General features: G+C 40.5%; 1 protein-coding gene across 1 annotated transcript in view; it reads left to right on the top strand.

Annotated features, from left to right (window-relative positions):
• The window catches only part of LOC128703286 (uncharacterized), a gene marked incomplete in the record, with an annotated part of 161,142 nt that overhangs the window by 34,456 nt on the left and 100,277 nt on the right, over positions 1 to 26,409 (top strand). The window contains 15 exon segments of the mRNA XM_070103523.1: positions 6,222 to 6,298; positions 7,209 to 7,350; positions 8,283 to 8,378; positions 9,608 to 9,696; positions 10,011 to 10,104; positions 10,357 to 10,415; positions 11,707 to 11,825; positions 13,044 to 13,209; positions 13,540 to 13,704; positions 14,048 to 14,196; positions 14,966 to 15,065; positions 17,553 to 17,765; positions 21,717 to 22,429; positions 23,648 to 23,760; positions 25,499 to 25,726. Of these exon segments, the coding sequence (XP_069959624.1) occupies positions 6,222 to 6,298; positions 7,209 to 7,350; positions 8,283 to 8,378; positions 9,608 to 9,696; positions 10,011 to 10,104; positions 10,357 to 10,415; positions 11,707 to 11,825; positions 13,044 to 13,209; positions 13,540 to 13,704; positions 14,048 to 14,196; positions 14,966 to 15,065; positions 17,553 to 17,765; positions 21,717 to 22,429; positions 23,648 to 23,760; positions 25,499 to 25,726 (2,523 nt within the window).

The raw sequence follows: 26,409 nt of genomic DNA on the forward strand, positions 1-26,409 counted from the left end.
TGGGCGTGAGGTACACGGTGTACACAGTCTTAAACGATTCCTTACTGAGGTATCGGAACGTTATTCTTAGGTTTGCCAGGCGTCCGTATGGTGCAGCAGTTATCTGGTTGATGTACGCCTCAGGAGATGTGCTCGGTATTATACTCAACCCAAGATCCTTTTTCTTGAGTGAAGTGTGCAGTCTTTGGCCACCTAGCCTATACTCTGTCTACGGTCTTCTTTGCCTTCCCCCAAACTTCATGACTTTGCATTTGGCGGGAGTTAAATTCGAGGAGCCAATTGCTGGACCACTTGTCCAGGTCTCTTTGTAGTCCTGCCTGATCCTCATCCGATTTAATTCTCCTCATTAACTTCACATCATCTGCAAACAAGGACATTTTTGAGTCTATCCCTTCCGTCATGTCATTGACATATATACCAAAAATAGCACTGGTCCTAAGACTGACCCCTGTGGGACCCCGCTCGTCACAGGTGCCCACTGTGATACATCATTACGTACCATGACTCGTTGTTGCCTCCCTGTCAGGTATTCTCTGATCCATTGCAGTGCCCTTCCTGTTATATGCGCCTGATGCTCTAGCTTCTGCACTAATCTCTTGTGAGGAACTGTGTCAAATGCCTTCTTGCAGTCCAAGAAGATGCAATCAACCCACCCCTCTCTCTCTTGTCTTACTTCTGTTATTTTATCATAAAACTCCAGAAGGTTTGTGACACAGGATTTGCCTTCCGTGAATCCGTGCTGGTTCCAGGTGCTCTATCATGTGGGAGTAATACCAGCCTACGTGAGTATTTCTTACCTAATCCAAGTGTCGAACTCCCACATGATAGCTCCACCACTCTCCTCCTGATAATCTTCTCCATAATTTTGCATACTATACACGTCAATGACACAGGTCTATAGTTATGTGTGTGTATGTGTGTGTATGTGTGTGTGTGTGTGTATGTGTGTGTGTGTATGTGTGTACTCACCTAATTGTACTCACCTAATTGTGGTTGGAGGGGTCGAGACTCAGCTCCTGGCCCCGCCTCTTCACTGATCGCTACTGGATCCTCTCTCTCTCTGCTTCCTGAGCTTTGTCATACCTCTTCTTAAAACTATGTATGGTTCCTGCCTCCACTACTTCACTTGCTAGGCTATTCCACTTGCTGACAACTCTATGACTGAAGAAATACTTCCTAACGTCCCTGTGACTCGTCTGAGTCTTCAGCTTCCAGTTGTGACCCCTTGTCCCTGTGTCCCCTCTCTGGAACATCCTATCTCTGTCCACCTTGTCTATTCCCCGCAGTATCTTGTATGTCGTTATCATGTCTCCCCTGACCCTTCTGTCCTCCAGTGTCGTCAGTCCGATTTCCCTTAACCTTTCCTCGTACGACATTCCCTTGAGCTCTGGGACTAGCCTTGTTGCAAACCTTTGTACTTTCTCTAACTTCTTGACGTGCTTGACCAGGTGTGGGTTCCAGACTGGTGCTGCATACTCCAGTATGGGCCTAACATACACAGTGTACAGTGTCTTGAACGATTCCTTATTAAGGTATCGGAACGCTATTCTCAGGTTTGCCAGGCGCCCGTATGCTGCAGCGGTTATTTGGTTGATGTGTGCCTCCGGTAATGTGCTCGGTGTTATGGTCACCCCAAGGTCTTTCTCCCTGAGTGAGGTCTGTAGTCTTTGTCCACCTAGCCTATACTCTGTCTGCGGTCTTCTTTGCCCCTCCCCAATCTTCATGACTTTGCATTTGGCTGGATTGAATTCGAGAAGCCAGTTACTGGACCACATGTCCAGCCTCTCCAGGTCTCTTTGCAGTCCTGCCTCATCCTTGTCCGATTTAATTCTTCTCATCAACTTCACGTCATCTGCGAACAGGGACACTTCAGACTCTATTCCTTCCATCATGTCGTTCACATATATCAAAAATAGCACTGGTCCTAGAACTGACCCCTGTGGGACCCCGCTCGTAACAGGCGCCCACTGTGATACCTCTTCACGTACCATGACTCGTTGCTGCCTCCCTGTCAGGTATTCCCTTATCCATTGCAGTGCCCTTCCTTTTACGTGTGCCTGTGTGTATGTGTGTGTGTGTGTGTGTGTGTGTGTGTGTGTGTGTGTGTATGTGTGTGTGTGTGTGTGTGTGTGTGTGTGTGTATGTGTGTGTGTATGTGTGTGTGTATGTGTATGTGTGTGTGTGCGTATGTGTGTGCGTGTGCGTGTGCGTGTGCGTGTGCGTGTGTGTGTGTGTGTGTGTGTGTGTGTGTGTGTGTGTGTGTGTGTGTGCCCCCAATTCTAAGTATTCATACTGCTAATAAATACCGGTAGATACCAGTAATTCTAAGCTTACCAATACTTGTAACACTTATCGATTCTACTTCTAAAATTCAGAAAGTAGCTAGGTTGTAAAATTTAGCTTGTCTCAGCTTAAGTGTCTGACGTTATCCCTCACTACCGCTTTACTCCTTGCACTCTCCTCTATGCTATTTCTACTCTAATTCTGGTAATGTGTGTGTGTGTGTGCATGTGTGTGTGCATGTGTGTGTGTGTGTGTGTGTGTGTGTGTGTGTGTGTGTGTGTGTGTGTGTGTGTGCCCCCACTTCTAAGTATTCATACTGCTAATAAATACCGGTAGATACCAGTAATTCTAAGCTTACCAATACTTGTAACACTTATCGATTCCACTTCTAAAATTCAGAAAGTAGCTAGGTTGTAAAATTTAGCTTGTCTCAGCTTAAGTGTCTGACGTTATCCCTCACTACCGCTTTACTCCTTGCACTCTCCTCTATGCTATTTCTACTCTAATTCTGGTAATGGCTTGCAGGAGTGAGTGACCAGTATCTAACAGTGATGCAGGACCAGACTCAATCTTGCAATATGCAACCTCAACAGGTGAAATACTTGCGCTGACAGCGGTGTGATGACAAGTTGCCAGAAGCTGATGACGTAGCCGTCTACATAGGCCTTCTCTCACTATTTTGTAACTCCTTCACCCGTGATGTTTATAACCATATATGCTCATGCATCCCGCGTTCCTCAAGTGATTTCACTTTTCACTTATTACAGAATACACTTCACATTCGGTGTTACACTTTATATGTATAATGGCATACAAACTGTTGTGACGTCACTGCTGCAGTAGGCCTACTGCCACCTTCCCTTGTTGTATATTTTAATTTTTCTTTCTCCTTTTGCCTATTAACTTTTTCACTCTCACATTACGGTGCCCCACATTTCACTTGTTAACCAAACGCTGGTAATTCTTAATCACCCGTTTCCACACTCACTTTGATCTTTTTATGTTTGTATCTGTGTGGCAACAGTGCCTAGTAGATCCACAACGGTTTGGCACTTTTAAAAGAAAATGCTGAATTTAGGTTTCCCCTCGAATTTTTTCAACTAATAACTATAGTTATCACTCGTAGGTTTGTTCACTGACTTTGTCACTACCACTGATTGCTGCTAGGGGTTATTGCACCCCTCAAAAACACGAAGGTTCTCGGAGCCTTGTGTACCCACGTCTGCACCCACCAACTGTGTGTGTGTGTGTGTATGAGTGTGTGTGTGTGTGTGTATGAGTGTGTGTGCGTGTGTGTGTATGAGTTTGTGTATGTACTCACCTAGTTGTACTCACCTAGTTGAGGTTGCGGGGGTCGTGTGTGTGTGTGTGTGTGTGTGTGTGTGTGTGTGTGTGTGTGTGTGTGTGTGTGTGTGTGTGTGATTATGTGTGTGTGTGTATGAATTTGTATGTGTGTGTGTGTGTGTGAGAGAGAGAGACTCAGCAATCAACATTTGCACCAATAACTTACTACAGTTGTGACCGGGTGTGGAAGTGTGAATTGCTCATTACTCTAAAATTTGTTCATGATTGCTGCCATGTATACACGTAAGTAACCATTCTTACAGTATTCATTACCTTTGTAACTTGTGAGTTCATTACCTTGTACCTAGTTCAGCCATCAAAACTTTGGAGCCCGGTCCCTGGACCCATTGTGTACCTCTGTAATCTGTAAATACCTTTGTAACTTGTCATGATTGTGACTAGACCTACCTGGAGTTCATTACCTTTGTAAATTGTGAGTTCATTACCTTTGTAAATTGTGAATTCATTACCTCTGTAACTTGCTCAGCTATCAAAACTTTGAGGCCCAGTCCCTGGACCCATTATGTACCTCTGTAATCTTTTGACTACCGCCCACTGGATGGGTATGGGGTGCATAATAAACATATTAAACTAAAAAAACTAGCTATGACGTCTCTTGCCGGCTCGTGCTCCACCCCAGCATGCCCTCCACAAAGGAAGTGCCGATTCAAGCATGTTTCCCTTCCTTGCCAGACTTCAACAGGAAGCAATGCAGAATGCTTAATTTCTTGTTGTCTGGGCATAGACATCAGTGTATGCTATCTTTAACATGTCAATGAAGTGGGTGCAGGGTTTTCTTAATTGTCCTGCTATGGTAAGAGATTAACTGTTTCTCATCAACCCACCCTAGTTGCAACACTGGTCTCTTGCAAAGAAGTGGCGTGATCTATGACACACGCTGGTCAGATGCTTCCAATTAAGTGCTGAAAGAGGTTGAAAAGGGCTGAAAGGGGCTGAAAGGGACTGAAAGGGACTGATACCCCGCTTCTGGAGAAAATTTCTCCACTCTCTTTCTCTCTCTCTTTCTCTAGTCCTTACTCTAGGACTCTAGGTAGAATTAGATAGTTCTCATCCGATAGTCTCGGTGTTAACCATCAAGTCCAGCACTATGTCTTTCCAAAGTATTCCCCATGAATTCTCTGTCTATCTGTCTGTCTCTGTCTGTCTCTGTCTCTCTTAACGTGTAGTAAGACTAACAGTAATAATACTTTTCATTATCGAAAATTCTACAAATATTTGTTGAAAACAGTATAAAATATTTGACATATTAAATCTAAACTACGTCCTGTTGACAATAGTAATGCAGAGATAATTGGTAGTAAAGACTTTAAATAACTGGGACAACATTTTGCTCTATGTAAAGATTTATTAAGTCATGATAAAGATCTAAACAGATTATTGTGAATTATTATGTGAGCAAATCACCTGCAGGAAGCTTACAGGGCCTTACCTGAATTATTACCTGCAAATAATCTGAGTGAGGTAAGCGGGACTTAAGCCACAGCAGGTCACTGAACTCTCACTCCCTCGTTTTCCACTTCTAACCACTCTCACAAAAAGCTAGACCTGTCATTAAATTAATAATTATAATATTAAAACCAGCTACTCTGGTAAATTAAAGTTGTGGACTGTATGTGATTAGGCTTGCTGGGTACACAAAATATAATTAGTATTAACACTTACCATTTAATTACTGTAGATGGATCACACCACACCTGTCTAATACCTAGACCCTACACTGGCCAGTTAGAGATCTAAATGAAAGGACTAATGGTGCACTTCCCTGTGAGTGATGCTCACATCTCTTATCTTCCACCATCCACACATAATTCTTGAGGTCCACAAATTTCCTCTCCAAATTCTTCAGCAGGGGACATTAACACAGGTTCCTAATTACAAATTCAGGCCCAATCACATTGCACAACTCCATCCAGTGTTCACCCATTAAATTCAATATGGTGTCTCTCGTCCGCGTCACTCTCCGGCTCTTCCGCACCTCACTTCACTGAAAATTTCTCGAAGGGTCCAAATAGCATCATATTTTAATATGCAATTATATTATTTATATGTTCTACCTTTAGGAAAATTATGTACCATCAAGAAAGAATAAAAAGGCACAATACTGTGACTGGAAAAATACACAAGCAACCCCCACATAAGAGAAAGAAACTTATGACGATGTTTCGGTCCAACTTGGATTATGGACTAGTCACTAATCAATGGTCCAAGTCAGACCAAAATGTCATCATAAGCTTCTTTCTCCTATATGCGGGTTGCTTGTGTATTGTCATACCGTTAAAAACTATCCCTTTAAAGGGTGTGTCAATCACAAATGTTGTACGTACACTAGTGTACATTTTTACAATGGTTCTGAGGATACCTCGGTCTTTAAGGCTCATAACAATGACTCACTGTGTAATCTGTAATACATACATAGCATTAGAAAGCTTCCGTATGAAGAAAGATTGAAGACCTTTAAATTACATTCCCTTGTTTCCTGTGGTATATACTTAAAATCCCTTCTATGGTATATAATGAAAGTGTTTTCTGTGGTACATAAAACAGTCATAACATCTGATTTGTATGGTTCTCAGACGCGACCTTCACAACACCTACACCCATGGAGAACCCTTGTGCTGAGACTGGTATGAAGCCTTACGATTACAGCCAGGTTAGTAAGCCTTGCAAATTTCACATTATTATTATTATTATTATTATTATTATTATTATTATTATTATTATTATTGTTATTATTATTATTATTATTATTATTATTATTATTATTATTGTTATTATTATTATTATTATTATTATTGCTATTATTATTATTATTATTATTATTATTATTATTATTATTATTGTTATTATTATTATTATTATTATTGCTATTATTATTATTATTATTATTATTATTATTATTATTATTATTATTATTATTATTGTTATTATTATTATTGTTATTATTGTTATTATTATTATTGTTATTATTATTATTATTATTATTATTATTATTATTTCTATGTTATTATTATTATTATTATTATTATTATTATTATTATTATTATTGCTATTATTATTATTATTATTATTATTATTATTATTATTATTGTTATTGTTATTATTATTATTATTATTATTATTATTATTATTATTATTATTATTGTTATTATTATTATTATTATTATTATTATTATTATTATTATTATTATTATTATTATTATTATTATTGCAATAATGTTGGTAGAATTACTGACAATATATTAGGCAAAAGGATAAAAGTGCATCTAATGTGACATTTTATTGTGGCAATGTTTCGCTCTCCAGGAGCTTTGTTAAGCCGTAACGGCTTGACAAAACTCCTGGAGAGCGAAACGTTGCCACAGTAAAATGTCACATTAGTTGTACTTGTGTCCTTTTACCTAACATTATCATTTAATTATTATTATTTTAAAACAATGCTTAAAATCGTTTGGGTCGTACAACATGGTTGGAACCATCAAAATAATCAGTGTTTTGGACTCCTTTAGAGACTCCTTACCTCTCGTTCCTTCCCCTTGCCTCACCTCACTTCTCATCCTCAGGTACTGTGCATGTCCTATGTGTTCTACGAGGCTCAGCGGTCAGGCAAGCTTCCTGCTGATCAGCGCGTCACTTGGCGTGGTGACTCAGCTCTTGATGACGGTTCTGATGTTGGTCATGACCTTACTGGTGGCTACTATGATGGTGAGAATATAATTGTAATGCTCGATCTCAAAATTATCTGCTAAGAACACTAAACTACTTTTATAGATGTTGCTGTAGTTCTCACCTGGTCGCTTGAGATCAAGAAATTAAAATTGTCGGTATTTCACTAAATTCTGAAGATCACGCATGGGAATTTAACACGAAATTTTGAAAGTTGCACTTAAACTTGCTTCCCCATATATATATATATATATATATATATATATATATATATATATATATATATATATATATATATATATATATATATATATATATATATATATATATATATATATATATATATATATATATAAGACAATCGCAGACAGGCAATCTTAACAATGCAAGACAAACTACGAGGGGTGGAAATCTTTAGCTCAAGTACTTTAACACTTCTCAGTGCATCATCAGGAGCTGTGTAATGTTACAAAGGCAATAACAGGAGAAGTAGAGTTAGTTTTCAGAGAGTGGTAGTGTCAGCATAGTTGCTGATCCCCTTACATGTGTTGTATAGCTTAGCTGAGTATCATAGTACCATCCATGTGTTTATATAGAAGATCCCTATTAGGCCTAGTGACTGTATGACGTCACGGGATGCGGCATGAGTGAGTGGGACCCGCTACCTCGCTCTCAGTCCACGCGGAGACCTACACCAGGCAGTAACAGGCAGGCTGGGCCCTTCCTTACCACAGTCTGACAATATATGGTGTTACCATCCAACAAGTGTGTTTATCTTCAACCATCATATCTCCTTTCGAACCCCCACGACAGTAGTGTGGAGGCACCCAACCAGTCTCTCTCAGAGAGGAAATCTTTCCTCTGTATAAGTTATATCATGTATTTGTAGAAATAAGGATTATTATTATTAGTTATTATTATTTTGTTATTGTTATTACAGTATTATTAAATGACCGTTTCCTTGTCTGTAGCTGGTGACCACGTCAAGTTTGGCTTCCCCATGGCTTACACCGCCACTGTGCTGGCTTGGGGCCTCATTGACTTCGCTGAAGGACATGAAGCTGCTGGTGAGTGCTGCTGCTTATATTGAAGAATCCACCATGATAATGTATTGAAAAATAATAAGTCACAATACCGAGGTAGGAACAGCATACAACTAATCTGTATTTAGGTTAGGATACCTAAGATGATAAAGGGACACTAGTGCAACTAATGTGACATTTTATTGTGGCAACGTTTCGTTCTCCAGGAGGGTTGTCAAGCTGTTACATAACGGCTTGACAAAGTTCCTGGAGAGCGAAATGTCGCCACAATGTCACATTAGTTGCACTTGTGTCTTTTTACCTGCTATATTCTCTATAATTATAGAACTTAAGACGACGTTTCGGTCTTTCCTGGATCACTGTCAAGCCAGAACTGTGAATTCACAATGTTTCAAGACGGATCAAAGCGTCGTCGTAAGTTTACTCTCCTAAGTGTAACTTAGTTGTACATGACAGTCTTCATTGCCACACCCAGAACATAGTTTGTGTACCTCATTATTCAGTTTGATGAAGAGGGCCTTCATGACTCACGAAATCGTAATGACACGATTGAAAATAAACCAGAGTTTTAGGACTCACTTGCCATGGGTTCAAACCCCACCCGTTCCCTGATACTGAGAGTGCCTCGATGTGATGGCAACATTAACGATAAACATATTTTGCTCTATTGTGTCCGTGAGGGTTTGTGTCGTACTTCGGTTTATTATTATATTTATAAACGAGTCCCATTACTTCAGTATCCACAAAATTTCTTGTATTGTAATAAAAAGGTTTCTTCTATAGATATCTTATGTGATGCATTAGAAAGCCGTAGGCTTTGTAGCTTAGCAACCCAGCCTCTTAATTCCCGTATGCATCTATGTTCTCACTTACAGTTTTCAGAGGATTTCTAGGCTAGGTTAGGATGACAGATGATAGATATCTAGGTTAGGATGTCCTCTATACATTAAAAAAAAAAACAATTGTAACATACCACAAAGGAAACAAATATAAATATGAGATAAGGCCAATGAAAAGTTCTGCCACTGAGCATGATAGACAGAACTATTTTAGGTTTTCACTGTTTAAGGTTCCTTCATGAGGCTGTGTTCGATTGTACAACAGTGAAATGATGACTGTGATCAGAAGGACGGGCTGAGTCTAGCAGCATCCTACGGTCTTCCTTGGGGAGTTGCTGTTCTCAGCTAGTATACCTCTGTGTACCTGGAGCTAAATAAACTTGTTTGCTTGCTCACTGACTCTTCTCCCCACAGGTCAGACGGAATATGGTCGAGTGGCACTCAAATGGGCCACAGATTATTTCCTCAAGGCTCACACTGCCAAGGACGAACTCTACGGCCAGGTGAGAATTCCTTCTGCAGTTAATGAGACATACTATTCTATAAACCTTCAAGGGCAGTCAACTTAACAGATGTGATGATGCATAAACCATTAAATCATTCACTAGCAACGTAGACATTAATGACAATGGAAGGAGGGAAAGGTATGAGAAATGTAAAAGAAAAGAGGTTCAAACAGTGTATAAGAATACACAGAGAACAAAAAAGTAATGAGAAACAGTTAAAGAACCAAATATTCCTCATGTTACTAACAGAAAAAATTAAAGTAAAGACAGAAATTCGAAAACATTATTATATATACTGGGATATTTTTCAGGTTGGTAAAGGTGATGTGGACCACTCGTACTGGGGCCGCCCTGAGATCATGACCATGGAGAGACCTTCATATAAAATTGACGAAGCACATGCTGGTTAGTAAGACTTGAAGACTAAGGCATTGGGTTCACTCCTGAGTGCTGTCATGGCCAGCCTGTATATGGAACACCTGGAGAAAAAGATACTGAATACTCACATCTCACAAGATATTCACTGCCCACAAATTTATTTTAATTCCGTTTAATTCTACCCTCATAGTGCGAAAGGATTATAATGTAAATACACTGACAAATATTGAGTGTGTAACACTGACGAGCATTGCTAAAGATGTCCATCTCTCCTTTCAGGAAGCGAGTTGGCCGGGGAGACAGCAGCTGCCCTGGCGGCCGCCTCCATTGTTTTCAAGGTAATCCCTCGGTCTCATCTGTATTATTTACAGGGAAACAATGAGCCCGTAGGGACTCTACAGAACTTAAGGAATGAGAGATAATCAAGTGTTATTTGAGGAAAGGACAATTAGATCCAGTTATTTTGGTTCAGTAGTCTTTGAAAAGCATGAGAGCTCTCCTGAAGGGAGGTTCCTGTTGTTCTTGCTCTGTTTGTTAAATTCTCGTATGCAGGCCTTTATTATCTGTTGCTCCTTTTCTCATACAGTTTATGGCACGGATTTAGATACTTGCTTATGGTGCTTTATTTGTTATATCTGTTAATGCTATATTCACACTCAAATACACAAATAACCCGCACATATGAGACGTTTCGGTCCGACTCGGACCATTAAGTAGTTACACAGTGTTTTGAGGCTTCCCTAATTTTTGTCAATAACCCTTTCCACCAAAAATCACTAAGTTACAATATTTCCAAACTGATCAACAGAATATTACCTATTCTGGAGACCGCTGTAAAATCACGTTAAGAGGTTCTTCCCAAACCCAACCCATCACACCGCAGTTGTACCACTGGTATCCTATCGTAGCTTACCATCTGACTCCTACCACAATATATACTCGTTCTTAATAATAATAATAATAATATCTTTATTTACTACAAGTACAAGGTATACAGTCCTAGCTGACAACAATGACATACTACTATATAGAAAGTCCCTTGTTATGCTCCGCATTTCGGTACATTTCGGGCAAATTAGGTCAGTGTCCCAGGATGCGACCCACACCAGTCGACTAACACCCAGGTACCCATTTTACTGATGGGGAACATAGACAACAGGTGGAAAGAAACACGTCCAATGTTTCTACTCTGGCTGGGAATCGAACCCAGACCCTCGCCGTGTGAAGCGAGAGCGTTAGCCACCAGGCCATCTTTATGTATTAGGACTGAATAAGCCACTCGTGGCCGAAACGTTTCCTCTAAAAAATGTCCTGAAATGTAGATAAGAGTCTTTTTCAAAGGCTTCTCTCTCCTACGTGCAGGTTATTTGTGTATTGTTCCAGTCACTGTATTGTGACTTTTGTTCTTCACACTCCTGAATTTATGCCATAGTTTCTGCAGTTTATTTTGTTATAACTGACTTCCAAAGACCTGTTTACTTTAGATGTGATATTCAATCATCAATTTAGAGTCTTCTCTCTCACCGTCTCGTTGCCTAACTAAAGACTTTTCCATAAATGAAACTTGTAAATGCAATACAATGTATCTTGGAAGTTAAACTTTGCTTTACTTTTTACTTTCGCTCTCAGGATGTGGACTCAGCTTACGCCTCAGAGATGCTGGACGTGGCTAAGGAGCTCTACGACTTCGCCGACAACTTCCGTGAGAAGTACGACAACTCTATCGAGGATGTGAAGGCTTACTACCAGTACGTATTGTAAAGAATGTTTCATGTGTTGGGTGATCTTGCTGCCAGATCGACAGACGAGTATTTAGTAAGACAGTTAGACATCTTAAGTAATGTACTTCTGCAGTTGCCGTGTTACTGTTGATCAATTGCTTGAACTTCATGACTCACGAGATCGTGACACGATTGTAAACAAACCACGAAACTGGTTCAAACTTGTTAGGTAAGACACATATGCAACAGTTAGGTATCTTTATTATGAAACGTTTCGCCTACACAGTAGGCTTCTTCAGTCAAGTACAGAAAAGTTGATAGAAGCAGAAGATACTTGAAGACGATGTAATCAGTCCATCACCCTTAAAGTTTTGAGGTGGTCAGTCCCTCAGTCTGGAGAAGAGCATTGTTCCATAGTATGAAACAATATCCATAGTATGAAACAATATTGTTTCATACTATGGAACAATGCTCTTCTCCAGACTGAGGGACTGACCACCTCAAAACTTTAAGGGTGATGGACTGATTACATCGTCTTCAAGTATCTTCTGCTTCTATCAACTTTTCTGTACTTGACTGAAGAAGCCTACTGTGTAGGCGAAACGTTTCATAATAAAGATACCTAACTGTTGCATATGTGTCTTACCTAACAACCTGTCGGTATTTTATACCATTTTAATGGTTCAAACTTCACCCGTTCCGTGGTTTGCTGTACCTTCTATTGTTGTCCTGCCGTTCCCCTGTCAAATTCACTACTAGTTATATCATTTGTTGTCAGGAAGTCTTAGCTGCCACTCTGTCTTCTGCAACTAGGCATCAATTTGCTGTTGCTATCCCTGATACTCATTTGGATGTTGCTGCAACTTTCTCAGTATGCAGATATGGTCAGTAATCATTTGCTATTATCCATCCCACTACTGACACCAATCATATTTTTGAAGGGGTTCTCTGTGAATCATCAAACAGAAAAGCTACAAGATTTATTGATAATGCTTGACATCAAATATACATTTCATAATTACTTTAATATGTTGCGAAACTGTTGAGATATAATTCTTTCGGTGCAACACAGGAAACCACATGCCGAGTTTGTTTAGTGGTATGTTTCAATGTCTAACACTGTCGATCTCTATGCTTGAAATCTCACTGTTCACTAATTCAGTGAGGCCCAATTTCTCGCTTTTATTCGTGAGAGGCAATAATTTGTCACCTTGTAACTGTTTTATCTTTTTTTCTACTCTACAGATCATGGAGTGGGTACGGTGATGAGCTGTGTTGGGCTGCTCTGTGGTTGGCAAGAGCCACAGGAGATGACACCTATCTCTCGCGAGCCAAAGGACACTGGGAAGAGTTCGACTTGACCAGTTACTTGGCTTCGTTCTCCTGGGACGACAAACGGGCCGGAATCTACGTGAGTTACCTACACACAGCAGTTTGAGGACTATTGTTATCAGCACGTGGATTACATGTTAATTTCTCAGTTATCGCCAGTTTTTGGATTTTGATTTTAAACTTACAATGCAAAAAAAAAAAAAAAAACACATCTTTGTGAGGCTAGAACATCAAATTTGATGAAACATGATGGTTTCCTATCTTCAGCGTTTCGTCCTCTGCCAGATATTGTCACTTTCTACAGAAAATAACGTTAATGTTTCTAGTAGTAGGGCACTTGCAGTGTGTACTTAAAGGACTTAGGATCGAAACCCTACTAACCATTTTCCTGCATCCCCTACCATTATAGTCGATCTTCTGGCTGCTGACAGGTGACACTGAGTACTCTCAATACCTCGTTAAGTTCCTGAATTACTTGAAGACCACAGCGCCCTACACCCCTGAAGGTCTGGTCTACCTTGATGCCTGGGGCGCCAACCGTCATGCTGCTAACGTCGCCTTCATCTCCCTCTGGGTGAGTATCTTCTCCAGAAGTCACCTTTATTATACAACTTATTTCTTTCTGCAGTATACAAAATGCAGTTTACATGTAATAAAATACTGATTATCGTTGTTATCTAGGTTGCATTACTTAATAAATCATTTAATTTGTTAAAAGCTGGTCGACATAGAGTCATAGATTAAGAATAACTTTTCATCCGCCATACATGATAGGAAACTAAAATGCCGGGAGTAAGGGACTAGTAACCTCTTCTCCTGGATAAATTACTAAATGTAAAAAGAAAAAATTTCGTTTTTGGGCCACCCTGCCTCGGTGGGATGCGGCTGGTGCTTTAATTTTTTTATTCGTCTTTCAGGCGGCCAAGAACGGTTTCGACAAGGAGGCCAACCAGGAGTGGGCCAGGAGCCAGATTGGCCAGCTGCTGGGAGACAACTCTCGATATCACAGGTCTTTTGTAGTTGGCTTCGGTCAAGACCCTCCTCAGAGACCCCATCACCGCTCCAGGTAAACACAAATTCCGTGCACATTTTAAATAGGTACCTAACTAAGACACACAATGAGGATTATGGTGTTTTATTGTGAAGACGTTTCGCCCCCCAGAGACTATCAATTCACACTGAGAACAATACATCGGTGTAGAAACTGGAGACAGTAGAAAATAAGGTACTAAGTCCCTCAGCTTAGGTGTAAAAAATTTGGTAATCACTTACTCAGCCTAAAAGATGTCCACCAGAAGATTCATGAAGACTGAGGTAGTGATTGTTATCGTCTAGGCTAAGGGACTGATTACCTCTTCTACTGTCAAGGTAACAAACTTTGTATTAAATTGATAAAGTCCCTGGTGGGCGAAACGTCTTCACAATAAAATATAATAATCAGCATTTTGCGTGTTATTTATATACTGTCGGTACACTCTACCACTGTATTACAAAAAAAAATATGTAGGAATCTAGAAATAGTGTGACTAGTCGCATAATAAGCGAAGCCAGTAGACTAGTTGTTTTGTTTTTTAGGTTTGAATCCTGTCTACTGATTAAGGGTTGTTAAGGCTACTTGCTACCTATACCACTATACTGAAGAATACTTTATACCCGTAAATCATCAAATCTAGTTCTTTTCACTCTCATATTTGTCTAACGTATTTTACGCTACTTGTTCTAATATTTAATAATATTTTCGCCTATAAAGTTCAAAATATTTACTCATTATCTGCAGACGTATATTTACATGAAGTGAATTAGTGTGAGTAATGGTAATTTTTTTAAATTTTCAGCTCTTGCCCGAGTCCGCCACAAGATTGTACAGGGGCTCTTGATAACCCTGATCCCAGTCCACACGTCCTCTACGGTGCCCTTGTCGGTGGTCCAGCTGGGGTTAGTATATTGTATTGTGAGGAATAGGTACAGGTTTAGGTTGGTTCGCCAGGACTGGTCCTGGCCCGGGTTTTCTCCATACACTGACCTACCAGTGCAGATGAATTAGATAAATCAGCAACATCTGGATATCTTTGTAGACGTTTCACAATCCACTGGCTTTATCAATAGATGGACATACTCTGAAGACTAGAAATATATACAGAAGACAGTGGAAAATGAGGTAATCTGTGCCTCAGCCTAGTAACAGGTGATAAGCACCGTAGTCTTGAAGAATCTGAAGCACAGACAGAAAGATTGTTGCTTATATCCTTGAGTCAGGATGTACAGTATCTAGTTATATTGAATACCTCTGATACATACTGTATTATATTTGAGAAAGGTACTGATCGTGTATGGATCAGTTTACTGGGTCTAGTATTATTTGCTTAACCTAGAATAATGATTTGTATTGTAAACAGCTAAAATGAAAATGGTGTGGTATTGATAACCATCCTAAGAGGTAGATGAGTAAGTGCAACAGTCTGGAATCTATGTTGATTAGAACTTTCACCTGCTTAGCAGGATTCTTCAGTCGAAATACAGAAGAGACAGCAGAAATCGTGGAGATGCGGATATACGGTGATCAGTCCCTCAGCCTCAGCTTGAGTCTTGAATAATCTGATGAACTGACCACTTCAAAACTACTTCCATGTTGATGGAATGATCTCATCATTCTTACCTCTCCACTTTTGCTGTCTCCATGTTGGTCGATGGATCTATAATTTCCTCACAAACAGAACACAAAGAGTAGTAGTCAACAGAGTAAAGTCCGAGGCAGCTACGGTGAAAAGCTCTGTTCCACAAGGCACAGTACTCGCTCCCATCTTGTTCCTCATCTTCATATCTGACATAGACAAGGATGTCAGCCACAGCACCGTGTCTTCCTTTGCAGATGACACCCGAATCTGCATGACAGTGTCTTCCATTGCAGACACTGCAAGGCTCCAGGCAGACATAACCAAATCTTTCAGTGGGCTGCAGAAAACAATATGAAGTTCAACGATGAGAAATTTCAATTACTCCGATATGGTAAACATGAGGAAATTAAATCTTCATCAGAGTACAAAACAAATTCTGGCCACAAAATAGAGAGAAACACCAACGTCAAAGACCTGGGAGTGATCATGTCGGAGGATCTCACCTTCAAGGACCATAACATTGTATCACTCGCATCTGCTAGAAAAATGACAGGATGGATAATGAGAACCTTCAAAACTAGGGATGCCAAGCCCATGATGACACTCTTCAGGTCACTTGTTCTATCTAGGCTGGAATATTGCTGCACACTAACAGCACCTTTCAAGGCAGGTGAAATTGCTGACCTAGAAAATGTACAGAGAACCTTCACGGCGCGCATAACGGAGATAAAACACCTCAATTACTGGGAGCGCTTGAGGTTCCTGAACCTGTACTCCCTGGAACGCAGGAGGGAGAGATACATGATTATATACACCTGGAAAATCCTAGACGGACTAGTACCGAACTTGCACACGAAAATCACTCACAACGAAAGCAAAAGACTTGGCAGACGATGCAACATCCCCCAATGAAAAGCAGGGGTGTCACTAGCACATTAAGAGACCATACAATAAGTGTCAGGGGCCCGAGACTGTTCAACTGCCTCCCAGCATACATAAGGGGGATTACCAACAGACCCCTGGCAGTCTTCAAACTGGCACTGGACAAGCACCTAAAGTCGGTACCTGACCAGCCGGGCTGTGGCTCGTACGTTGGTTTGCGTGCAGCCAGCAGTAACAGCCTGGTTGATCAGGCTCTGATCCACCAGGAGGCCTGGTCACAGACCGGGCCGCGGGGGCGTTGACCCCCGGAACTCTCTCCAGGTAAACTCCAGGTAATATTTGACTGAAGAAGCCTACCGTACAGGTGAAACATTTCGGAATAAAGATACCTAACTGTTGTACGTACATCTGTTCTACTTCTCGATATTGTATACAATCAATATGATTCCTAATGATCAACGATGCTAGATTAATCACTGAATCTTATATGATTTTTCTATAGTCCAAGAAATAAAGCAATTATATGGCGTATATATTAATAAGAGTTACTGAAGAGAAACCATTAACAGCAAGACGACTACAGATATCATTGTCATCAATCAACAGTGTTGCTTCATGCCCTATAAAAAGTCTTATGCTAAACTGAACACTTCACTAGAGAATGTCTTGCGCTAAACCTGATGGAATGTATCTTATCTGTTTCCCAGAGTCTTACTCATAGCTGTTCTCTGTTTCTGTGGTATTTGTAAACTGTAAACTTTCCGTGTCAACTAGGAATTACTTAATATGTGATATGTTGGGTTTTAGCTCAAAACTTTCTGTACTGGAGTGGGATTTCTTGTTTTTCCAATAAAGAAAATCTATCGTATTTAAAGCTGGCTCACGATCAAGACTAACCCAGTGATTATTATGTTTGTTACGGCAGGATGGCAGCTATACTGACGACCGCCACGACTACCAGCACAACGAGGTGGCTTGTGACTACAACGCTGCCTTCACTGGAGCTCTGGCCGCTCTGGTAGAACTCAGCTAGATCACCAGACTTGACTCTCAACTTCGTCAGAGTAATGACTTTATTACTTTGATTCTTCAGCCCATCAAAATGCCACATTTATCCAGAAGAATAACAATGCACACAAAATAAACGCATTATTAATAAAGATTTACTATTCTTTACTTTTCCAGCAATAGTTTTATAACCAGTGTGCTCTAACTGCTTTTTTTGCATAGTAAAGCAAGGAATTTAAAGTTTAGAATAAGTCTATTCCTGATTAAAATAGTAAATAAAACAGCTGATCCCGATTTCTGTGTTTTTTTAATTAATTGTTACGCTTTTTGGCTGCGTAACGTAAATAAAAGTCGTGGCTACTAAAGGGTAAACAATCTACCTAGTCTAAGGGCATTTAGACCAAAGTAGTGAGTGGCCAGGTAAACTCCAGGCAGTTAGGTAAGGTTCGTCAGGAAACAGGACAAATGTTTCCTGACGCGGGTCTTAGCCAGAAGATGACCCGCCTTTGGAGCTTTTGGTCATCTGACCGAGGCCTTCCACTGGCTTACCGGTCCACCCCTTTAAAAATTATGGTCATGTTGAACCATTTTTTTTTAATTAGTGAGTGGCAGTGTAACTCAGTCCTCATCAGTAACTAAGTAAGTTTATTCAGGTATAAACAAATACTGTTACATAGATTATCATACATAGCAGCATCAACTCTTAATGTTTTTGGAAATTTGCTGACAGTGAAAGAGTGTATTTTGCTGACAGTGATAGAGTGTATTTTGCTGACAGTGATAGAGTGTATTTTGCTGACAGTGAAAGAGTGTATTTTGCTGACAGTGAAAGAGTGTATTTTGCTGACAGTGAAAGAGTGTATTTTGCTGACAGTGAAAGAGTGTATTTTGCTGACAGTGAAAGAGTGTATTTTGCTGACAGTGAGAGAGTGTATTTTGCTGACAGTGAGAGAGTGTATTTTGCTGACAGTGAGAGAGTGTATTAACCCTTAAACTGTCCAAGCAGATCTACGTTCAATGCGTAATTCTCCAAAAGCACATCTACGTTTTTTACAAATTGTCAAATATAACAAAAAAAGTAGATCAGTTTTTTTTACGTTTTCAAATTAAAAAAAAAAAGATCTACTTTTTTTACATAGATTCAAATGTTGAAAAAACGTAGATCTACGTTTGGACAGTTTAAGGGTTAATATACAGAATATTATTATTAGGTTAGAATTAAAATCATCCACAGCTGTCTGGTTATGAATTGTAAAATAGAAAATGAAACCACTCTAGGGCCAGTATATAAATTATGAAGCATAAATTTAAATGGTCAATGTAATATAAGGAAGGACACAAAAAGTCGACTATATAAAAATATATATATATTAAGTTTACATATACAATCTACTCCACCACAACCAACATTATCACTCCAGTTCACCTTTATCCAGTACTCACAGTAGCTCACTAGTATTGTAAATGATCCAAGTCAGACCGAAACGTCGTCGTAAGCTCCTCTCTTCTATGTGCGGGTTGGGTATGAAATATATAAACATGAAAGAGAGGATCCATGACCCCATCCCCCCCCAGGCAAAAACACCATACGAGTACTCTCCCAAAACTTCAACAGGCCTCTGCACATTAGGGACTTTCAGCTAAACATGAGAGCACTTAAAACAATAAAATAACCTAGGGTATGAACCTAAAAAAAAAAAAAAAAAAAATCACTCCCACCTACTTACACCAACGCCTAACCATGACGATTCCTCCCTGCCGCTCGTACTAATACATACCTCATTCTCCTTTCCTGGCCACTCTTACTGACCAGGAATAATACACGTCCGGTTTCAGAACTTATCCCGGAAAATGACATTATATATATATATATATATATATATATATATATATATATATATATATATATATATATATATATATATATATATATATATATATATATATATATATAAATATATTCAAGGTCATACATGCAGAATATATCACGAACCACATCAAGTACATAAGAACATAAGAACATAAGAACGAAGGAACACTGCAGAAGGCCTACTGGCCCATGCGAGGCAGGTCCAAGTCTCCTACCGGCTTAAGCCAATGCACCCAACCTAGTCAGGTCAGGTCACATTGACTTAAGGGAGGAACACGGCAACCGACCTGGTAGCACAAGCTATCAGGTCTAACTCACACCCACCCACATCTACTCATGTATTTATCCAACCGAGACTGTTCAACTGCCTCCCAGCACACATAAGGGGGATTACCAACAGACCCCTGGCAGTCTTCAAGCTGGCACTGGACAAGCACCTAAAGTCAGTTCCTGATCAGCCGGGCTGTGGCTCGTACGTTGGTTTGCGTGCAGCCAGCAGCAACAGCCTGGTTGATCAGGCGCTGATCCACCAGGAGGCCTGGTCACAGACCGGGCCGCGGGGGCGTTGACCCCCGAAACTCTCTCCAGGTAAACTCCAGGTAAACCTATTTTTAAAGCTACACAACGTTCTAGCCTCTATAACGGTACTTGGGAGTTTGTTCCACTCATCCACAACTCTATTACCAAACCAGTACTTTCCTATATCCTTCCTGAATCTGAATTTTTCCAACTTAAAACCATTGCTGCGAGTCCTGTCTAGGCTAGATATTTTCAGCACACTATTTACATCCCCTTTATTTATTCCTGTCTTCCATTTATACACCTCAATCATATCCCCCCTAATTCTACGTCTTTCTAGAGAGTGCAGTTTCAGGGCCCTTAGTCTATCCTCATAGGGAAGGTTTCTGATACATGGGATCAACTTTGTCATCCTCCTTTGTACATTTTCCAGAGAATTTATATCCATTCTGTAATACGGTGACCAAAACTGTGCAGCATAATCTAAATGAGGCCTAACCAAGGATGTATAGAGTTGAAGAACAACCTGAGGACTCCTATTATTTATGCTTCTTGATATGAAGCCAAGGATTCTATTAGCTTTATTGCGAACACTTATGCACTGTTGTCTTGGTTTCAGATTACTGCTAACCAGAACTCCTAAATCTTTTTCGCAATCCGTAATATTAAGATCTACATTATTTAGTTTATATGTGGCATGGTTATTGTCCTGTCCAACATTTAGAACTTTGCATTTGTCTATATTAAACTGCATTTGCCACTTCTCCGACCACTGCATCAGTCTATTCAAATCTTCCTGGAGTGCTCGAATGTCCTCGTCAGAATGAATTCGACGGCCTATTTTGGTGTCATCGGCAAACTTGCCGATGTCGCTCTTTATGCCCTCATCTATGTCGTTTATGTAGATTGTGAACAGCAGGGGGCCCAACACTGACCCCTGTGGAACACCGCTCGTGACACTTCCCCACTCTGATTTCTCCCCATTTATGCAAACTCTCTGCTGCCTATTTGTCAACCATGCCTCTATCCAGGAAAAAATTTCTCCTCCTATTCCATGTGCTTTAATTTTCCTCAACAGTCTCTGATGTGGGACCCTGTCAAAAGCCTTACTGAAGTCCATATACACAATATCATATTCATTACCATGATCTACCTCCTCAAATACCTTAGTGAAAAAAGTTAATAAATTCGTAAGGCAGGAACGCCCCTTTGTAAAACCATGCTGAGATTCGTTGATTAATTTATGCTTTTCAAGGTGGCTACGAACTGCCTCGGCAATTATTGATTCCATAAATTTTCCCACTATGGAGGTCAGGCTTATTGGTCTATAGTTCGAAGCTAAGGACCTGTCACCTGTTTTGAAAATAGGTATCACATTTGCCATTTTCCACTTATCTGGCACCATGCCAGTTTGTAGTGATATGTTGAAAAGATTAGCCAAAGGTGTGCTAAGCTCCTCTTTACATTCCTTTAGAACCCTTGCATACAGTTCATCAGGGCCTGGGGATTTGTTAGGTTTTAATTTATCTATTTGCCTAAGGACCATGTCACTTGTGACCCTAATAGTGCACAGTTTATTATCGTCCTGTTCTACATAATTTATCATTACTGGAATATCGCTGGTATCCTCCTGTGTAAAAACTGAGAGGAAGTATGTGTTAAAAATTCTACACATTTCCTTATCACTGTCAGTACGTGGTATTCAAGGTCATATATGCAGAATATATCACGAACCACATCAAGTACGTGGTATTCAAGGTCATACGTGCAGAATATATCACGAACCACATCAAGTACGTGGTATTCAAGGTCATACATGCAGAATATATCACGAACCACATCAAGTACGTGGTATTCAAGGTCATACATGCAGAATATATCACGAACCACATCAAGTACGTGGCATTCAAGGTCATACATGCAGAATATATCACGAACCACATCAAGTACGTGGTATTCAAGGTCATACATGCAGAATATATCACGAACCACATCAAGTACGTGGCATTCAAGGTCATACATGCAGAATATATCACGAACCACATCAAGTACGTGGTATTCAAGGTCATTCATGCAGAATATATCACGAACCACATCAAGTACGTGGTATTCAAGGTCATACATGCAGAATATATCACGAACCACATCAAGTACGTGGTATTCAAGGTCATACATGCAGAATATATCACGAACCACATCAAGTACGTGGTATTCAAGGTCATACATGCAGAATATATCACGAACCACATCAAGTACGTGGTATTCAAGGTCATACATGCAGAATATATCACGAACCACATCAAGTACGTGGTATTCAAGGTCATACATGCAGAATATATCACGAACCACATCAAGTACGTGGTATTCAAAGTCATACATGCAGAATATATCACGAACCACATCAAGTACGTGGGATACAATCACAACAGCATCAACAAGAGAACTTGAAGTACATGAAAAAAACAAAACAGATAACAGAATACAGCCTGTACCCAGGTTATCTTCCTGGGAAAAGGAATACATTTTACAACCCAGGTACTGCATCAGGTGTTTTCTGGGCAGATGTAGACCGTCATCAGAAACGTCAGATATTCACTTTTCGAGTGAAGACGAGGGGCGCAGCCATGATTCAAAGTTAGGGGGGACCAGCACTTTAAATAATACGCCATGACATTACCTGGAGAGGGTTTTGGGGGTCAACGCCCCCGCGGCTCGGTCTGAGACCAGGCCTCGTGGTGGATCAGGGTCTGATCAGCCAAGCTGTTACTGCTGGCCACATGTACCTAATAATTTTACATTCATTACACATTTTTATTTGTTATAATCAAAATAATAAAGTTATACAATAAACTGATAAATCTCAAAATATAATATAAACATGTGTGTCATTTAATTTTGATTTTAAACGCAAATTAAAAAAAAACGAAGCAATGTGAAGCAACTACAACAGTTTCTTTTATCTAGGATTCATTCTAGCACAGTTATCTATTACTTTATTATATATAGATAAAGTCCAGAGAACCGACAAGTAGATGAATTAGACACATCATGGATCGACACCATGCCTAACCCTTCTAGGGTAGGGTAGGTGCCTGAGCCAGAGCTTACAGCTCACAAGACTGTCATTCCCATTAGTCCCTTTGTGGCGGGGATGGCAGACCAGAGAGGCCTAGCTTGTGGCTAGGTCTGGGGACAGTTGGTCCCAAAGATGAGGAGGTACTTGTGCCTCTTCCCATGGGAGACTTGGGTCTCAGACACTCCCTAAAGAGGGAGCCAAGGCCGGGCCACCACTTGGAAAAGGCCCGGGCCGGGAGAATACCGGCGAATCTGTAATAATAATAATAATAATAATTAGACACATGTCCAACACTTGGGTATCTCTATTGTGGAAACGTTTCTCCACTCAGTGGCTTCATCAGTCCAATACAAAGAAAGTGAAGATTAGAAGGAGTTTGAGGTAATCAATCCCTCAGTTTGGAGTCAATGTAATCAGCCCATCAATCTTGAAAAGAATTATTATAAAAACTAAGAATTCGCAGGTACCGAGTGTTGCCAGTTTACCCCCTTTGCCTCAGCCAGCTGTTTAGGAGTAGTTTTTTATCTAGTGCTGGTAAATTCTGCAGGACTGCCTTTACTGCTGACCTTCTGGATTCCCATCTAGGACCACAAGGTTTCTATAGAGTCGGTAGGAAAGATTTGATCCGATTGTGTTCTTCTCATAGTACCGAAAGACGAGGTAAACTTCCAGGACAAAATGGTATAGACACTTTCTCGAATACCAGAATTATTATAATGGAAGCGCTAATCCCGTAGGGATTATACAGTGCCTGTAGGGATGTGTGGAAGGTATTCAGGCTCAATTAAGGGAACTGGAGCACAGATCCAATTTCCTAGATCAAGGGCCCCTCACCAGCGTCAAGGAACATCCCCTGGGGGGGGGTCGAGTTCCAAAAAACAACCTGCCTTGAATATTGTTGAAAAGGCGCCACTTTTGAAAAAAAAATGTGGTCAGGGGGAGCGGACAGTCCCTCTCGCTGCGCCACTGCTCAAGACCGTTGGAAAACGGCACCGTTGACGGTAAAATGTAAAAATTCATTATTTGACTGTCTATCTGGCAGTCTATTGGACAGTCTGTTTGATAGTCTGTTTGACAGTCCATTGGACAGTCTGACAGTCTATTGGACAGTCTGTTAGACAGTCTATTGAACAATCTGTTTGACAGTCTATTGGACAGTCTGTTTGACAGTCTGTTTGACAGTCTATTGGACAGTCTATTGGACAGACTGTTTGACAGTCTATTGGACAGTCTGTGCAAGAATGGTATACAATACCGACAAGATGAAATTAAGACACATGTGCAACATCTGGGTATCTTTATTGTAGACGTTTCGCCATCCAGTGGCTTTATCAATACAAATTCCAGGACATAACTTGAAGACAGTAGAACTATGTACAGAAGATGAGGTAATCAGTCCCTCAACCTAGGAGTAGGTGCGAAGAGCACCGTAGTCGTGGAGATTCTGAAGCAGAAGCGAGGCGCCTGTACATAGTTCTACTGTCTTCAAGTTATGTCCTAGAATCTGTATTGATAAAGCCACTGGATGGCGAAACGTCTACAATAAAGATACCCAGATGTTACACATGTCTTAATTTCATCATATTGGACAGTCTGTTTGACAGTATATTGGACAGTCTGTTTGACAGTCTATTGGACAGTCATTCAACTCTACATATCTTCGGTTAGGCCTATTTAGATTATGCTGCACAGTTTTGGTCACCGTATTACAGAATGGATATAAATGCTCTGGAAAACATACAAAGGAGGATGACAAAGTTGATCCCACATATCAGAAATCTTCCATATGAGGATAGACTGAGGCCCTGAATCTGCACTCTCTAGAAAGGCGTAGAATTAGGGGGATATAATTGAAGTGTATTAAAGGAAAACTGGAACAAATAAAGAGGATGTAAATAACATGCTAAAATATCTAGCCAAGACAGGACTCGCAGCAATGGCTTTAGGTTAGAAAATTTCAGATTCAGGAAGGATATAGGAAAGCACTGGTTTGGCAATAGAGTTGTGGATGAGTGGCACAAACTCCCAAGTACCGTCGTAGAAGCTAGATAAATACATGAGTGGGTGTGAGTGGGGATGGGTCTGATGCCGTGCTCCTTCCTTAAGTGGGTGTGACCTGCCCTGACTAGCCTTGGGCAGGTGAGTGACTCGGAACTGCCTCGCATGGGCCAGTAGTCCTGCTGCAGTGTCCCTTCTTTCTTATATTCTTAATCATTCCATCAGACTGGAGTCGATGTAATCAGTCCATCAACCTTGACTGACAGCAGTTCTGACTCTCATCTGATGTATGTACACACTTCTGGCAAGACAGCTACTAATTATGTGATGGTGAAGGTGGTTCCTTCTTTGCGTCATCTTACATTGGTGGGAACCAGCTAGTGTTGTAAAAAAAAAAAAGGGTGGGAAGCGTACCACCCGAGCAAGCCAAAGAGATACATTATCTTTCAATCATATGTGCTGCACTTGTCTGAAGCATCGGAAAAATGTTTGGTGTGGCCATTAAATGGAAGATATATAAGAGGCTGGGGTTGTGTGGTCCAGTTCGTGTCCTCTACAGCAGACATGACTGGTGTCCTGGTGAAGACCTGCCTGCTGGGGGCCCTGGCCCTCACACTCCTACACTCAGGTACTGTCTAAATCATGCTGTCACTCACAAAAATATCTGCTATGCTCATACTATATTACACACAAAACTCAAACTTGCACAGTGTTTCAAATATCGGTCATTTATAAATCCTTATTCAATTCTGAAATACAACAGCAGGCCTACTGGCCCATGCGAGGCAGGTCCAAGTCACCTCCCGGCTTAATTAAACCAATGACCCACCTAGTCAGGTCACATCCACTTAAAGAAGGAGCACGGCATCAGACCTATTAGCACAGGCTAGTCAGGTCCAACTTACACCCACCCACACCCACACCCACAGCTGTATTTATCCAATCTAATTTTAGTACTACACAACGTTTTAGCTTTTTGACGGTACTCGGGAGTTTGTTCCACTCATCCATTGCTGCGAGTCTTGTCTTGGCTAGATACATTTCAGCACGCTATTTACATTCCCTTTATTTATTCCCGTTTTCCATCTATACACCTCAATCATATCTCCCCTAATTCTATGCCTTTCTAGAGAGTGCAGATTCAGGGCCTCAGTCTATTCTCACAGGGAAGATTTCTGATACATGGGATCAACTTTGTCATTCTCCTTTGTACGTTTTCCAGCGCATTTAGAATATCCAACCACTCAAGGCTGAGGGACTAATTACCTCAAATTCCTCCTGTTTTCTGTACCATGAGGCCATGTGTTGCAG

Source organism: Cherax quadricarinatus, chromosome 85, assembly GCF_038502225.1.
Source record: "Cherax quadricarinatus isolate ZL_2023a chromosome 85, ASM3850222v1, whole genome shotgun sequence".
Taxonomy (NCBI): domain Eukaryota; kingdom Metazoa; phylum Arthropoda; class Malacostraca; order Decapoda; family Parastacidae; genus Cherax; species Cherax quadricarinatus.